Genomic DNA, 14,208 nt, shown 5'->3' on the forward strand with positions numbered 1-14,208 from the left:
TAAATACAATAAAAGAAGCATTAGTTGATTTTACTGTATCACAAGATATATAAACGCTATAAAAGAAGCTTTAGTTGATTTTACTATATCACCTTGTCTTAAGATAACATATATATATATATATATATATATATTAAAAACTGATAAGAACACTTTGTCCATTTTTGTTTGTGTTTTATTTTCTATTTGTTTTGTTTATGGCTTTTTCAATTTAAATAGAGACATGTTTGGATGTTTATTTATTTCTTCTTTTTCATGATAAATGTTTTGGAAATGAATGAAATTGCCTCATGTGATGCCTTCAGAATTTTTGGAAACACGATAATTTTTCTTCTAAATAAAAAATTAAAAGAACTAAACAACCTGTTTCTTAACATGTGCATCATTTTTTAAAACAAGAAAAGCAAGCCCTTGATTACTTGCCAAAGTGGATCTAACAAATCATAAATAGATTTTTCTTTTACTCAAGGAAAGGAAACTCTTCTTGCCAAGATCTTAAGGTAATTCTAGATGAGAGTTTCATTGACCACATAATATTCAGTTTTAGTTATGATTGTATATATATCAAGTGCAAAAGGAAATCAATTAGTAAAATAAAAAAAAAATCTCTAGGAGATGGTGGAGTTTAAAAGTTGAGAAATGCTAATTTTTGAAAACTTGTTGTTTAGAGATGCAAATAGGAATTCTTTAGTAGATCAAATTTAATGTGATATAAGATAGTACCATCAAGAAATTGTCATGGAGGTTTTAAAAGAGAATGAGAAGAAAGGGGGCCGGCCACTCCCTTGGGCCCCGCACCTTGATTAATGCTTGTTTTGAGGGAAAATTTTGAATTAGGGGCTGTTTAGGGAATTTATAATCTTCCTATGTCTTCAATTAGTGATTATTGTAGAATTAGGGTTTTTCATCTTGAGATTGATTTGAATTTTGAGATCTAGGGTTTGTGTTTTTGGGCTCTAGGCTTGGCTAAAGACTTGGAGAGTGGTTCCTTTCTCTTGAATTGAAGGAAGTTGTATCTTTGTTGTTTTCTTGCATCTATTGGTGGATTTCTCTATTATTTCCCTCAAATTCTTCCGTTTTCTTAAGAAAAACTGCTGTGGTTTGCTGTTTGGTTGCCCAAACAGCAGTTTTCTTCATTGTTTCAACCTAATCTTGTTAGGTTTGCTTGCGAACTCGAATATTACCCTTAGGGTTACTCGCAGACTCAAGTACTTCCTATTAGAGTCATACCTGATAAACAACTAAATTCAAATACTCTCCCATGGTAATCATTCTACAAACTTAGACTTCGTTTGGGACAGCTTTCTTACTGCTTTCTAAAATAGTTTTCTAATACAAAAATTTCTAGTTCAAGAAAGTTCTATACTAGAAAGCTACTTTAAAAATCGATAACAAAACCGTCCCAAATGAAGCCTTATTCTTGTCAATCTCTGGACAACAATTGTCAAAGTGAGTCTCAACAAGATGTCAATTGTTCAACTGTTGTACTGGCTACAACATATATCCAACTACCCTTTTGGTATTCCAATTCTCGTGTAGCATGTAATGTAGCACCAAGTCACTAACCTTAGCTTTTACCTCTGAATAAGGGGTCAAGCGTCATGTGTTTTAAACAATTTTCCATGATTTTAAAATTCTCTCTCTAAATTCATGTATTTTAGCACATCTTGGTTCTTCATTCTCTATGAAGAATCCAATCAAGCTCTCTATAACAATTCACTTGAGAGATAAAAGAGATGAAATCCAACCTGATAATCTAATGTTTCAAGTAGAGTTTAGCCTATTTTTCATTGAACAATTTTGGACCCAGCTCTTACCATGCCAGTGTATTTAGTTATACTTTTCATCAAAATTGGTACCTCGTCAAAATCGGTAACTCAAACAAGTACATGAAATAACAAAATAAAAAACCTCCATCATAAGCACATCAGGAGTAATGGTGTCTCCTAAAGGTGCCTTCTCTACACTAATGCAAATATTTCAGCACATGAAATATCCATTTAGGTTCTATAAATTTACTTGAATAGTATGTATGTGATCAATAGTCATTTTCACAAATAAAAAAACTAATACTCATGTCAATTATTGATAAAAAAAGGACCAGAAAAAGTATACGAGCATGAGAAATATCACAGGGAAGAAGCAACAGTTAAATAACTTGGATACATCATCTATACCTAAGAAGCCATGATCATAAGCAGCTGAGGTCGCAAGAAAATTTTAACAATATCAACAACTAAAATGTGCAGTAACAAAAGATCAAAACCACAGCTGAGTAGTTGATCAAAAGCCTCGCAAACCAGCAGCCGGTTGCAAAGCTTGCCACATGACAATTCCAAAACAAAAAACAAACCAAAGAAACAACTCCTGAAACAGTAAAGAGAACTATTGCAAGTCAGTCACCCCTTGTGAAGAAATAACAACAAACAATTGAGTCTGTAAAATAGTAAACTTTTTCGTCCTCACCACGCAGGCAAGCATACTCTTCAATTCAGCAACAGTATACACAGTTAAACAAGAAATTATTCTGTGCGGAGTCCGAATGTAGAGGATCTTCTGGATTACTGCGTAAGCTCTGCGTATATATTGCATATTTGTAGATACGCAGTAAATAAGCAACAAATAATTAGTTGTGAGGATTTGCTGCTTATTTGTTACGTATCTACAAATATGCATAGCGTAGGCTGATCGTACACAATGCGTTTAGTAATCCAGAAGATCCTCTACGTTCGGACTCCACACAGAATAATTTCTCCAGTTAAACAGAGCAGCAACTATAACAAAAAATGAAGGATCACTTAAATGCACCACAAAGTGCAAAAACCCAGTGTCGCATTAGACCACGGAACCCATGAAAATAAGGTTAATAAAACAAATAATTACATTAACCTAGTTATGCGATGGCTTAACACCACAAAGAAATTCAGTATTCTAATAAAATCAGAAAAAGCGCACACGACTAGGAGAACAAATACATATAATTTGGTTCCAGAAAAAAGTTCTTACAAAAAAAGGTCCCAAAACAAACTTATAAGAGTAATTGTATCCATCCCTTCATGAAAATCTTACTCGTCTCAATTTCAACTATCTGGAGAAACTTTGCCCTTCTTCCTCTTCACACCACCAACAAAACTCTTCACAAACGCATCAACAATCCGCTGCTGTGAATCTATAATCATTTCCGTCCTCTTCAGCTCCATCTCCATCCTTATCCTCTCAGTCTCTCTAGCCATATCCAACTTCACCTGCTCTATCCTCATAAACCCATCGCCGACCATCCTCAGAGCCTCCACCATCCCCCCTGCCGTCCCCGCCTCCATCTCCTCCTTCCTCTTCCTCTCCAGCCTTCGCCTCATCTCCTCCATCGCCGGCTTCACCCCAGCATCGGAGAACACGCCCTTCAGTTTTCCGCCACCGGAGCTAGGGTTCATTTTCTTGGACCGAACTGCCTTTGGGACGGTAAATCTGAGCCCTTCGCCATTGGAGACGAGGCGGCGGATGGTGCGGGAGTCATCGGCGTCGTCGGAGTGGGAGGGTGAACCGGAGAGGGAAGCGGAAGGAGGTTGTTCAAGGGATTCCATGAAAGGAAAAAATGGCCAGGAGGAGGAGGGAGGAGTGTGAGGGCGGAGAGTAAGGGAACGGAGGCGGTCGGAGCGGAATCGCTTACGGAGCTTCTCGATCTTATGGCGGCACTGGACGGAAGTCTTAGGGGTTGCGGAGGGGAGGAGGGAGGAGCGTCGAGAGAGATCGGCAGCGACCTCGTCCCAATCGGCGGCGCGAAGGTTGGCGCAGCGAAGGGAGTGCCACTTGTGGCGGTAGGATTCGATGAGGGCTAGTGTTTCGTCGTGGGACCAACAGGGTGGAGGGAGGCCGCGGCGGGTGGGTTGGGGGGCGGTGAGAGGCGGCTCCGGCGGAGAAGCGACTGCAGGGGAAGGTGAGGAGGAGGCCATGAGAGAGGATTGGGAGCTGAGAGAGGTGGAGATGGCGGTGGCTGTGCGGAGTATTTGATGAGAAGGGAGGCATGGGTTCGGGGGACCGCCCGGGGATGGGGTTGGGGGTAAGGGGGGGTGGGGAGGTGTGGGGTGCGGCGCACACGGGCGGTGTCGAGACCGCGCCAACCGGGACGCGGGCGGCCCATCCCGCTAGCCTAGCGCGGCACGGTGGGTGGTGGTGTGTTGACCGCCACGATTGGCCGCGTGGCTGCGGTTAAAGGCTTTTTTGCTTTCGGAGGAGCGGCAGAGCCCAGAAAGAAGGAAATTTCTTTTTGTTTTTTAATTAAAAATAATGGTAAATAATTTTCAAATATAAATAAATCGAATTCGTAAAAATAAACTGGTTAAGGGGCTCTTTGGTGTGTTCCATTAAAGGGCAACATGTGAGACATTATTTAATCTTAAATTAAAAATGTTGTTGTGTTCCATTGGGACTTTTATTTGGTCTGGTCATCTAACTTAGCTCTACGTTCGAACGTCAGTAAAATAGTGCTACGTGTTCTCACTATTTACTGCGCGGCCCGACAACCCGACCCGGAACGGACTCGGGATTGTTATGTTCAAGTATTGCTCGGTATTGCTAGGTATTGGTCGATTTTGCTCGACAATAACGAGAAATACCTTTATGTGAATACCAATACCGAGCAATACCGAGTTTTTCTCGGTATTGCTCGGTATTGGTCATCACAAAGCGGTATTTCTTGTTATTATCAAGCAATACCTAGTAATACCGAGCAATACGCGAACGTAGCAATTTCGGGTTCCGGTCCGAGTCGGGTCGCGCAGTAAAAAGTAAAAAGACGTGGCGAAATATAATTGGCGAATGAACGTAGAGCTACGTCAAGTCACCTGACCTAATAAGACGCATTCAATTATTGTATGTATCTTTGGATATTAGATCATGATCAACTATTAATTAGACTCATTATAACCCTATTGAAACATTTTTAACCAGATCTAATTGGAAGTAATTGCAGCAAGATTTAAAGAGACAAATTGACGTGCACGTGAACTTAATTTTCTTAAAATAATATATCATGAGGTAATAAAACCCAATTCAAAATAGATCCTTTTAAATAAGGAGCATGTAAGTTTTAAAATTTAAAAAAAAAATCAGATAAGTCAAACAAATTGCCACGTTCATCATGTATGCCCTAAATTTTGCAGAATTGTATCAATGAGTCAGACTAAAGTGCACATTCAATAAAATGCGTCAAAGAATATGGCGCATTCCATTGAAAGCGTCAAATTATTTGGCTTTTTCTAAATACGCTCAAATAATTTGGTGGATTCAATGTAATGCATCATTTTATTTGACTAATTTGCTTCTTTTTTAATTTTTTTAATATTATACTCCCTTATTTAATTTAAATTAAGCACTGGCTTCTCCTTAAAAAAAAATTTATTCAAAACTGCATTTAAGCAAATTAAATAATGAAAATTTTAATTTTAACATCACAACGTATGAAAAATGAGGTAGCATTTACGGCAAGTTAATATTACACTTACAAAACCCGTAGATTAACATACCACTTTATTATGTGACTCGACATACTACAACCACGTCAACAACAGATGGCCTCCTTGAGCTCGCCTGATTTGATTGTGGGATGACATTTAAAGTATTAATTTATCGGTCAATTTTTTTACATATATTTTTCTTTTTTTAATTAATTATTGCTCCATTATTATTATTTTTTAAAGCAATGGTGGCTAATATATTGCATGGCATTATTTTATTAGATAAATGTGTGTAGGCCCTTATTGATTGTTGCAAATAAAGTTAGTGTTTAAAAAATAGGGGATCTACATGCATACCACTTTTTTTTTTTAAAAAAAAAAAAAAACAATTTCATTAATAATAAAAACCAACGGTTACAACACAAAAAAGAGGAAAAAACAAATTAAAAAAAAAAATACAATTAACGGTCGAGCTCAGTTAACGGTCGAGGCTACCAACGTCACTGAAATCACGCAAGGACCGTCCAATAAGGTGGAGGCGAGACCAACTACGAACCAACCCGAGAAGCCACACCAAAGGTTGCCACCAACGAGGCAGCAGGGACGCGAGCCCCAACCACATCATTGCCAACATCCCACAAAACCAGTTTTTCGTTCAACAAAAAAGAGCAGAATAATACGAAATAAGAGCAATGGACAAATAATAGAACACGAAAACTATCGCCTACGCCGGCCTCTGCCACGAGTTCTGCCCCGAGAGCTAACATTGAAAGTGGGTCTAGAACAAACAAGAGTGAAATCATTACCAGGGTCCGAACCCCCACAGAAATTCGGAGAAACCAAACCACCATCTGAAAATTCGGATGCAGGGTCACCATCCGAAGAGCTATCCAACCAATTAATAGGATTCCTAATATCCAAATCAGAACTATCACCCAAGTTAGCGCCCAAATTCCGCATATCAAACAAATTAACAGGAACATCGATTAACTTATTGACCACCAAAATGCATTCATGAGGCTCAGCCTCCACCATAACGGGCACCAAAGGATTCACAGGAGATAGCCCATCAACACAAATTTCTGCAGAGCTAACCGACAAAGATAGTAAAGTAGGAGGAAAAAATGGAACAACATTGGGAGATAAGCCAATCGTGGCAACATTAGATGTTACACAACAATTTTCCAACCGTCCAACACCCTCATTAACATCCACCATAACATACACATTCTCAATTAAATCATCCTAAACAGATACCGAAATAGGCTCAACAGTAATAGGAGAAGGATCAACATTTAAGGGAACACCAGCCGAAACCAACTCAGTCGTTTCAGGACGACACTCATCGACAATCATATCCGTCAAAGTCATAGGATCCTCCCCAGCAACAGGGATAGCATCCGCCGAATCAGCCACGGGGAGAAGCCCAACATTAGCATTCTCACACTCCAAATCCGTATGAGACGTAACAATCTCAGTATTGATAGCATCTAAATTAACGCACGGGTGAATGAGAGAGGTCTCGTTAACAGGCTTGACTGGACGGCAGTTACATAGAGAATGACTAATACACTTACATCCGGTACAAAATTGAGGAAAATCATCAAAGACTACCTCTTGAATGTAACCTAATGATTCAGATCCTAACCAAACTTGTTGTGATGCCCCAGAATCAAATAGTGAAAGGATTCGTCTGACATTCTGATCGAACTCCATTCCAGTTGCCTTGCTCGGACCTAGAAATTTTAACCACATATAATGAGCTTACAAAGCCCAGCAGGTAGTTACCCAATTTTAGTTTTCATTAATTTTATATTTTTGATATTTTCTGAATAAATTTTTATTTCTATTAAAAAAATGAGAATAAATTTGTAATAGTAAAAATTTTCCCGTATAACTTTTTGTATGTAAAAGATATCATCGACATGAACATTTTAACCAGAACATATTGAATTTTCACTGAATAAGTTAAAATATATGATTTTTTGAAGTAAATGGATAGTATACAAATTTGATAGTTTTTTTGTATTCATATATTTTTATATTTCGTACATGATAGTGTCTTATATTACATAAAAAAAAGATAGTATTTGCATGCATGCAAGAAATGTTAATATTTAATACTATAATGAATATGAGTTTGTTCCTAAAATATAATATCATACGAATAAGGGTGGTTTCCTTTGAAAAAAGGCTAGTGGTGTTAGCTTGTAAATAATTGACTAAATTATGTCTACGTATAGATCAGGATGCCAACTCTAATTAAATGATTATTGAAAGTCATCTATAAAAATGAATAATTGGGAAAAATAAGTGAAATATAAGATGATGGATAGCTATGAATACCACATTAAAGATGTATGTCCTGCCTTATTTCTTATAATCATAATCATTATAATATTTACCTGATAATATATTATACTGATTGATAGATTGATAGCTCATACTGACATTAATATTGATACAACATATCACAGTATACCAATATGATTCATTATGTGATAATACTCTTTATCATATGTCCTTTAATTTCATTGAATATATTGATTTTTTTATTAAATAATGATTGATATGGGTTAGAACTAAAACATACAATTTGATTAATTATTTTACCTAGTATTAAAAATAATAATAGAGTTTTGGTTTCATGCTAGACTTTTTAACTTATTATATTTATTTTAATGATTTAAAGTCACGAAAGGGGTCCGAATCGTGAGCAGTGATACTAATAAAGATCTTCATGTTCCTCTTTAAATTTTGTTATACATTTTTTTTATTCTTTTGTAGTTAGGAGCTTGTAATAGAATAATAATTTTACTAATATCCTAACTATTGTATTTTAATTTTGGGAAAATAAATATAGTGCAATATTTTGATTTATGTGATTATTAGTTACTTTCACTATATATAGATTTATTTTTTTGGTAATTTATAGAAGCTATAGTTGATTACTTAAATATGATAAAATATATAATTCTTTCAAATTTGATTATGAAATTTTTACATGTACTATGGATAATTTTAACTTATCGATAAATTTGAAACTCTACACAAGTTTTATTATGTTTCATGTAAATGTACATTTTATCGAGCTTAGTTTTTTTAGCAGATAAAACTGTCATAAAAACAATTACAACTGTACATTTTTTGCATTTAAAGCAAATCAAGTCCTCAAACATGTCAGATTAATGCTTTAAGGATAAATTTTTTTGTGAATGTATTATTTAATGATTTATATGTCAAATGCTGCAAAGAGACATGCTTCTGTAAATAAGTTATGTAAAATTTTATGGGAAATAATAAATTTAGGAAAGTTCAATATTTATTTTTTCATTTTTTTTTAACTTATACACCACCATGTATATAGAATAGAAATTATTTTGAATTTTTTTTCCAATACATAGTATATTGACTGTGTATTGCATTTTAAAAGTTAGGATTTAATGATATTTTCGTTCATTTTGTGATGCTTTTTGAACTTGTACGTTGTGTATAGAAGAAAACAATTTTAATTATATTTTCCCCCAATGTATACTACGTATCAAGTGTGTATTGCATTTCATAAGTTAGGATTCAAAGATATAAATGATTTTTATGGTGTTTTTACTCATTGAGTGTGTATTATATTTGTGTATTGAGTTTATATTGAATATATATTACTTGTAATAAATATAAATTTGATACACAGTAAATATACAACAAATACATACTAAATATAACTTTTTAACATTTTTATTAGTATCTTAAAATTATAATAAATATGTTTTTTTATAAATTTATAACTATAAATATTTATAAATTTATCATAATTTTTTTAATAAATATATGACATTATAGCTTTTTAAATATTTAATATAATAAGAAATATTTAATGATGCCATTATATTAAACATTATATCAAATATCATGTATCAAATTTAGTATTAACTTCAAAAGGTTATAGTTAATATTGCAAATTTTTATATGAGATCTGAACTTAGGTTTCATAATGGAATGGTTGAAGACTTACCAATTGATCTCAAGCAAACTATTTCAATGTTAAAAATTTTTATATTTATAGTAAAATATTTTGGCATTTGCTTTGGCCTTTTCCTAAAAACATCAAAATATTTGATATTTTCTCAAAAATATCAAAACATTTTATTTATTTACTCATCTTTAAATTTTATATCAAACATGCTTTTTTTAATGAATTGGGATTATATGACCCTCCTTTTTATATTTTGTCCAAAATAGGTGCATTGATGTGCTACGTTAGATTAAATAACAAAGGCTATAAAAATCTATACTTGGAGAACTCATGCAAAATCTTTGGCTTTAATAATGCTCAACTCTTCCAAGAAGTATCACTTCTAAAATCTTTTTCTCCCCCTTTTGCGCTTCGACTTGATAGGGGGTATGGAAGCCATCTTTTATTGATTGGGACATAAAGCTGGAGTGCAAGATCAAGTAATTTTTTACTTTGGGAAGAATGGCATTATGAAATTATTCCTGCATTAAACTATCCTTTCGTTGAGTGGCGCATCTTATACCATTTCTTCCCGCCAGAGAAAATAAAAAGAGAAGAAACTGCTAAAGAAACTTTACCTATCTGTGCCTTACAACCATTTTCTGCAACCAATGGACTTCTCCAGTTATCTGCATTGCTTAGTTTCCGAGAAGTATCTGGATGAGTTGAAGGTGAGAAGCTGACTATTATTATTATGAACTCTTTACTTCCTGAAAAAAAAAAAAGAACTGAGAATATTTTCCTTGACTTACCTTTCTATCATGATCCAAAATATGTTATTTGTGAGGTCTGGGAAAACTGCTTAAACAAGGAGAAATACATTATAAATCATATCCCAAAAAAAGTTTGCTGCCAAGAAATAACTAATATAAAGTGGCACGTACTGTACTGTTTGTATAAAGGAGAGTCCTTCAAAAATGGAGGAAAGCTGTTGGTTTTGTAAGAAATGGGAGCAGCACTATTATTGGGATCATCTAAAGCTGACAAACCATCGTTTTATGAAGGTTATGCTTAAGGATTTCTCTCAAGGCATGGTAAGCCTGAGCTTTTAATGTTTCGTATAAGAAAAGCAAAATGCTTCTATGATAAATATATACAGAAAATATTTTAATTTTTAATTTTCTGCATGCAATAATTCCAGTTTTGACTGCCATGGTATATCCGAAATAAATATTTATTTAGTTACTCGTACACCTGCAACAGGCTATCCCAAAGCATTTTGTGGAAAATTTCAAAGGAGAACTTTCTAAAACAATTAATCTGGAAGTTAGTAAAGGTAAACTGTGGCAGTTTAATTTGCAGAAAATATCAGGTTCTTTCGTTATTATAGATGGCTGGAAGGAGTTTGTTGATGACCACGGAATAAAGGAAGGGGAATATTTAGTTTTCACATGCAGTGGAAACTCAAGCTTCCAAGTTCAAATCTTTGACAATGGAGCTTGCCTAGAGATGCTTCTCACTTACCAGCTGAAAATGCTAAAACTGTGGCCAAGGAAAGATGCCAAAAACAAAACGAAAATTGCTACTCTTCTCATTCTTCTAAAAATTTCTATACAACTGGCAAGTCAAAGGCAAAGCAGGCTTCAGGTCACAAATTATCTTCAATTAGAAAGAAGCGTAAGATTGAAATTCTCAGTGATGAAGCCACTCAACCCAACAGAAAAAGTAGTTATGGTGAGCTCTACTGACATTAAAATACGAACAAAAATTTTCACCTTGTAATTTGTTTTCTTTTGCGTTATGTTAATACAGGGAAAGTTTATCGATCCTCCAAGCTTGCAATGCATTGCTTTGAACAGGAGACTTTGGAAGCTAAAAAACTGAAATCAAAGAAGAGATCTATTGATTTTGATGCAATTAAGCCAGAAAGCCCTTACTTTATCCGACTTATGAAGCACACAGCAGTTAATGTCCTCTTCTTCATGGTAAGATGAGAGCAACTGGTTTTATTTCACTACTTGTTGTGGATTCAGAGTTTTCTAAGATTCAAGTTCATTTATATGCTTGCATGTTACTATAAGTTTTTCTCTGTATAAACCATTGTTGAAACATCCAAGCTAGAACTCAATATAATCAAACTTGTGTTGCTAAGACTGCTATGTAATAAGTGAAATGGATACATTCTATAATCTTTATTGTAGGCAATACCTGCTGTCTTCTTCACGAAGCATTTCAGTCACAAACCAGAAAAGATTACATTGCATAATCACCAGGGTAAGAAATGGGATGTAATCTGCAGTTATCATTGCTTTTCATGGGGATTTAAAAGGCAAACATGGAAAACTTTTGTCCGAGAAAACTACTTGAAAGTAGGAGATGCGTGCGTCTTTGAGCTTAAAGCTTTTACAAGAAAGAACGCAGCTATGAGTGTGCGCATTGTGCGTGCCACCGACGAAGATCTGGTTTGAAGGAGAAATTATTACGTGCCGAGTCCTGACGGCAGGATCGTCTGGTATTATTGCGTATTTATTAAGTATTTGCAGCGAATTTGTAAATACTCAGCAAATACTCAGTTGTGAGTATCAATGAGTGTTTTGTAAGTATTTGTTGAGTATTTTGTGAGCAGGTGCTGAATATTTTACGAGTATTTGCTAAGTATTTGATGGTTTACTACATATTTGCTGAGTATTTACAAATACTAAAAAATTATCCAGCAATCCCAACGATTCTCGTTCAGACTCCTCATAGAGAATAACTTCTCATTTTGAAGTCTTCTTTACAGGTGGACAGTATATTTATTATTAAGTTGAAGGTTGAGATGGCATTTGATTTGAGTTTTTGGCTTATCATTATTGACATTATATCCTTTGTAGTAGCTTAATATTATGCACATATTTTATGCAAATTGGCCATTGTATGAATTGAAAATCTTTTTTCAATTTACATATGGATATTTGATCTTATTTTCTGCAGGCTAATTTTTCATTCTCATGTGCGCTGAAAACTGATTTCTTGTCAAATTTAGTATTTTTGAAAAGAAACTAAATTTGACAAGAGAGCATGGTTAGATTAAGATTTTATTTAAGATAATTTTTTATTACTTTGTTTTTCAGATTAAAATAATTTTTTTAATTTTATCATTATTTTTTTTGCTTTCAAAAATAATTTTGTACTAGGAAATTATTTTATACAATAACTTCAAAAAGTTATTTTCTTTATAGTAATTTCAAAAAAAAAAAAAGAATATCATTCCAATGAAAGCTAAATAAATATAAGACTAACATTTTTTTTAACTGCCTATTATTTGAATGTGTTTTAGTTGTCAGTCTTATAAAAAAGGCATTATTTGAATTCAAATTAAATTTGTTTAGTCTATTCTTGGAAAAATTATTATGTGTGGTGTTCGGCGTGTTTGAAGGTCAATTCCGATGCACCTCATCATCTAATGCATAGTGCATTAGATGACGTGGCACGTCCGGATTAATCTCAGGATGAATCCAACCTCCGTATGTAATAATCTCTCCTATTCTTAATGTGAGATATGCCCACTCTCTCTCTCTCTCCCTCTCTCTCTCTCTCTCTCTCTCTCCTATATATATATAAGAATAATATGAACATAATATAAATATGTTTACACTAAGATAGTTATGTTAGTCATGATTCAGTCAAATAGTTGCAAAATAGTTTGTTTGTGGTCCCTAGAGGCAATTAGCAAATAACAATGTGGTCACTAAAATGGTTTAGTGATTAATAACAACTATTGTAATTGGGCAATAGTCTCAATCAATCTTATTGTCGGAATAAATGATCGTGATATTATAATTTCTTATTTATTTATTTTGAAAGTAGTATATGTTTAAGAAATTGATCATGGCCATAGCTTAAAAATTAAAAGGAAGTAATTACAATTACAAATGTAGATAATCAAAATTGAACAAAAAATATAGATTTAAAGACGATAAAATAAAATAGCTAGCAATGGTTGAGAATTTCGCTCATCTTTAGGAGGGTGCAAATTTGAAGTCATGTTATTCGATATTTCAAAAAACAAAAAAGAAACAAAAAACAAAACAAAACAAAACAAAAAAAGGCGAACTTATGAGGAGCTCCAATACATTTAGAATCATAAGTGAAAGCCAACAAAATCAACAGGGATGATTGCCTAGTCTAAATGGTTGAAAAGGCCGATCTAGTTTGCCAACAAGTTTCACTATAAAAGAAAAAAAAAAAAAAAACCTCAAAGGATCATAGATTTGTATTGGGTATCCATACTCACACCTGTATGTATAGTCGTACATGTCAGCTCGATCTGCAATAGCAAGGAACCTAGTCCCTTGTACCTCCTCCTACCAATAAACTGATTCTTGGCTGCAAATAGACATTTAAAGCCAAACTTCATCCTAACTGTCAAGTAGATCACTATAAGGCATGCCTTGTAGCTCAAGGATGCTCTCAGCAATTCGGCATTAATTACACCGAGACCTTTAGTCCGGTAGCCAAGATGTCCATTATCCGTATACTACCCACTCTTGCCCTTCATCGCAATTGACCAATTTTATAATTGGATGTTTCAAATGCTTTTTTGCATGGGGATCTTCTTGACCACATTTATATGAAGCAACCTCCTGAATTTTTCGATGCTCAAGTGGTGAAAACGCCTTCCAATTTCTTCCTACATCATCAACATTATGAGACCAATATCCTTTAAACAGTTGGGTTCGCAGACTGCAAGCCGTCCCCAACACCTACTACACCAACATCCACATCCAAACATTCCTCCAATCCGTCTTACCCTGACCCTCAGCT

The 14,208-nt window shown here is 34.4% G+C and overlaps 2 protein-coding genes across 2 annotated transcripts; one reads left to right on the top strand and one right to left on the bottom strand.

The window, feature by feature from the left end:
* Window positions 1-2,815: 2,815 nt before the first annotated feature.
* On the bottom strand, window positions 2,816-4,255 carry LOC110107818 (trihelix transcription factor ASIL1-like). The gene is given in 3 exon segments (XM_020838217.2): window positions 2,816-3,614; window positions 3,617-3,638; window positions 3,640-4,255. Coding segments are annotated over 3 exon segments (867 nt in total). The 5' UTR covers window positions 3,951-4,255; the 3' UTR covers window positions 2,816-3,080.
* A 6,124-nt stretch (window positions 4,256-10,379) lies between these two features.
* On the top strand, window positions 10,380-11,870 carry LOC110107778 (B3 domain-containing protein Os12g0592300-like). Its single transcript, XM_028693946.1, has 4 exons — window positions 10,380-10,496; window positions 10,666-11,136; window positions 11,262-11,387; window positions 11,604-11,870. Exons 1-4 carry the CDS (start codon window positions 10,380-10,382, stop codon window positions 11,868-11,870), a joined length of 981 nt encoding a protein of 326 aa, XP_028549779.1.
* The last annotated feature ends 2,338 nt before the right edge of the window (window positions 11,871-14,208 follow it).

Source organism: Dendrobium catenatum, unplaced genomic scaffold (assembly GCF_001605985.2).
Source record: "Dendrobium catenatum unplaced genomic scaffold, ASM160598v2 fragScaff_scaffold_390, whole genome shotgun sequence".
In the NCBI taxonomy this organism is placed as follows: domain Eukaryota; kingdom Viridiplantae; phylum Streptophyta; class Magnoliopsida; order Asparagales; family Orchidaceae; genus Dendrobium; species Dendrobium catenatum.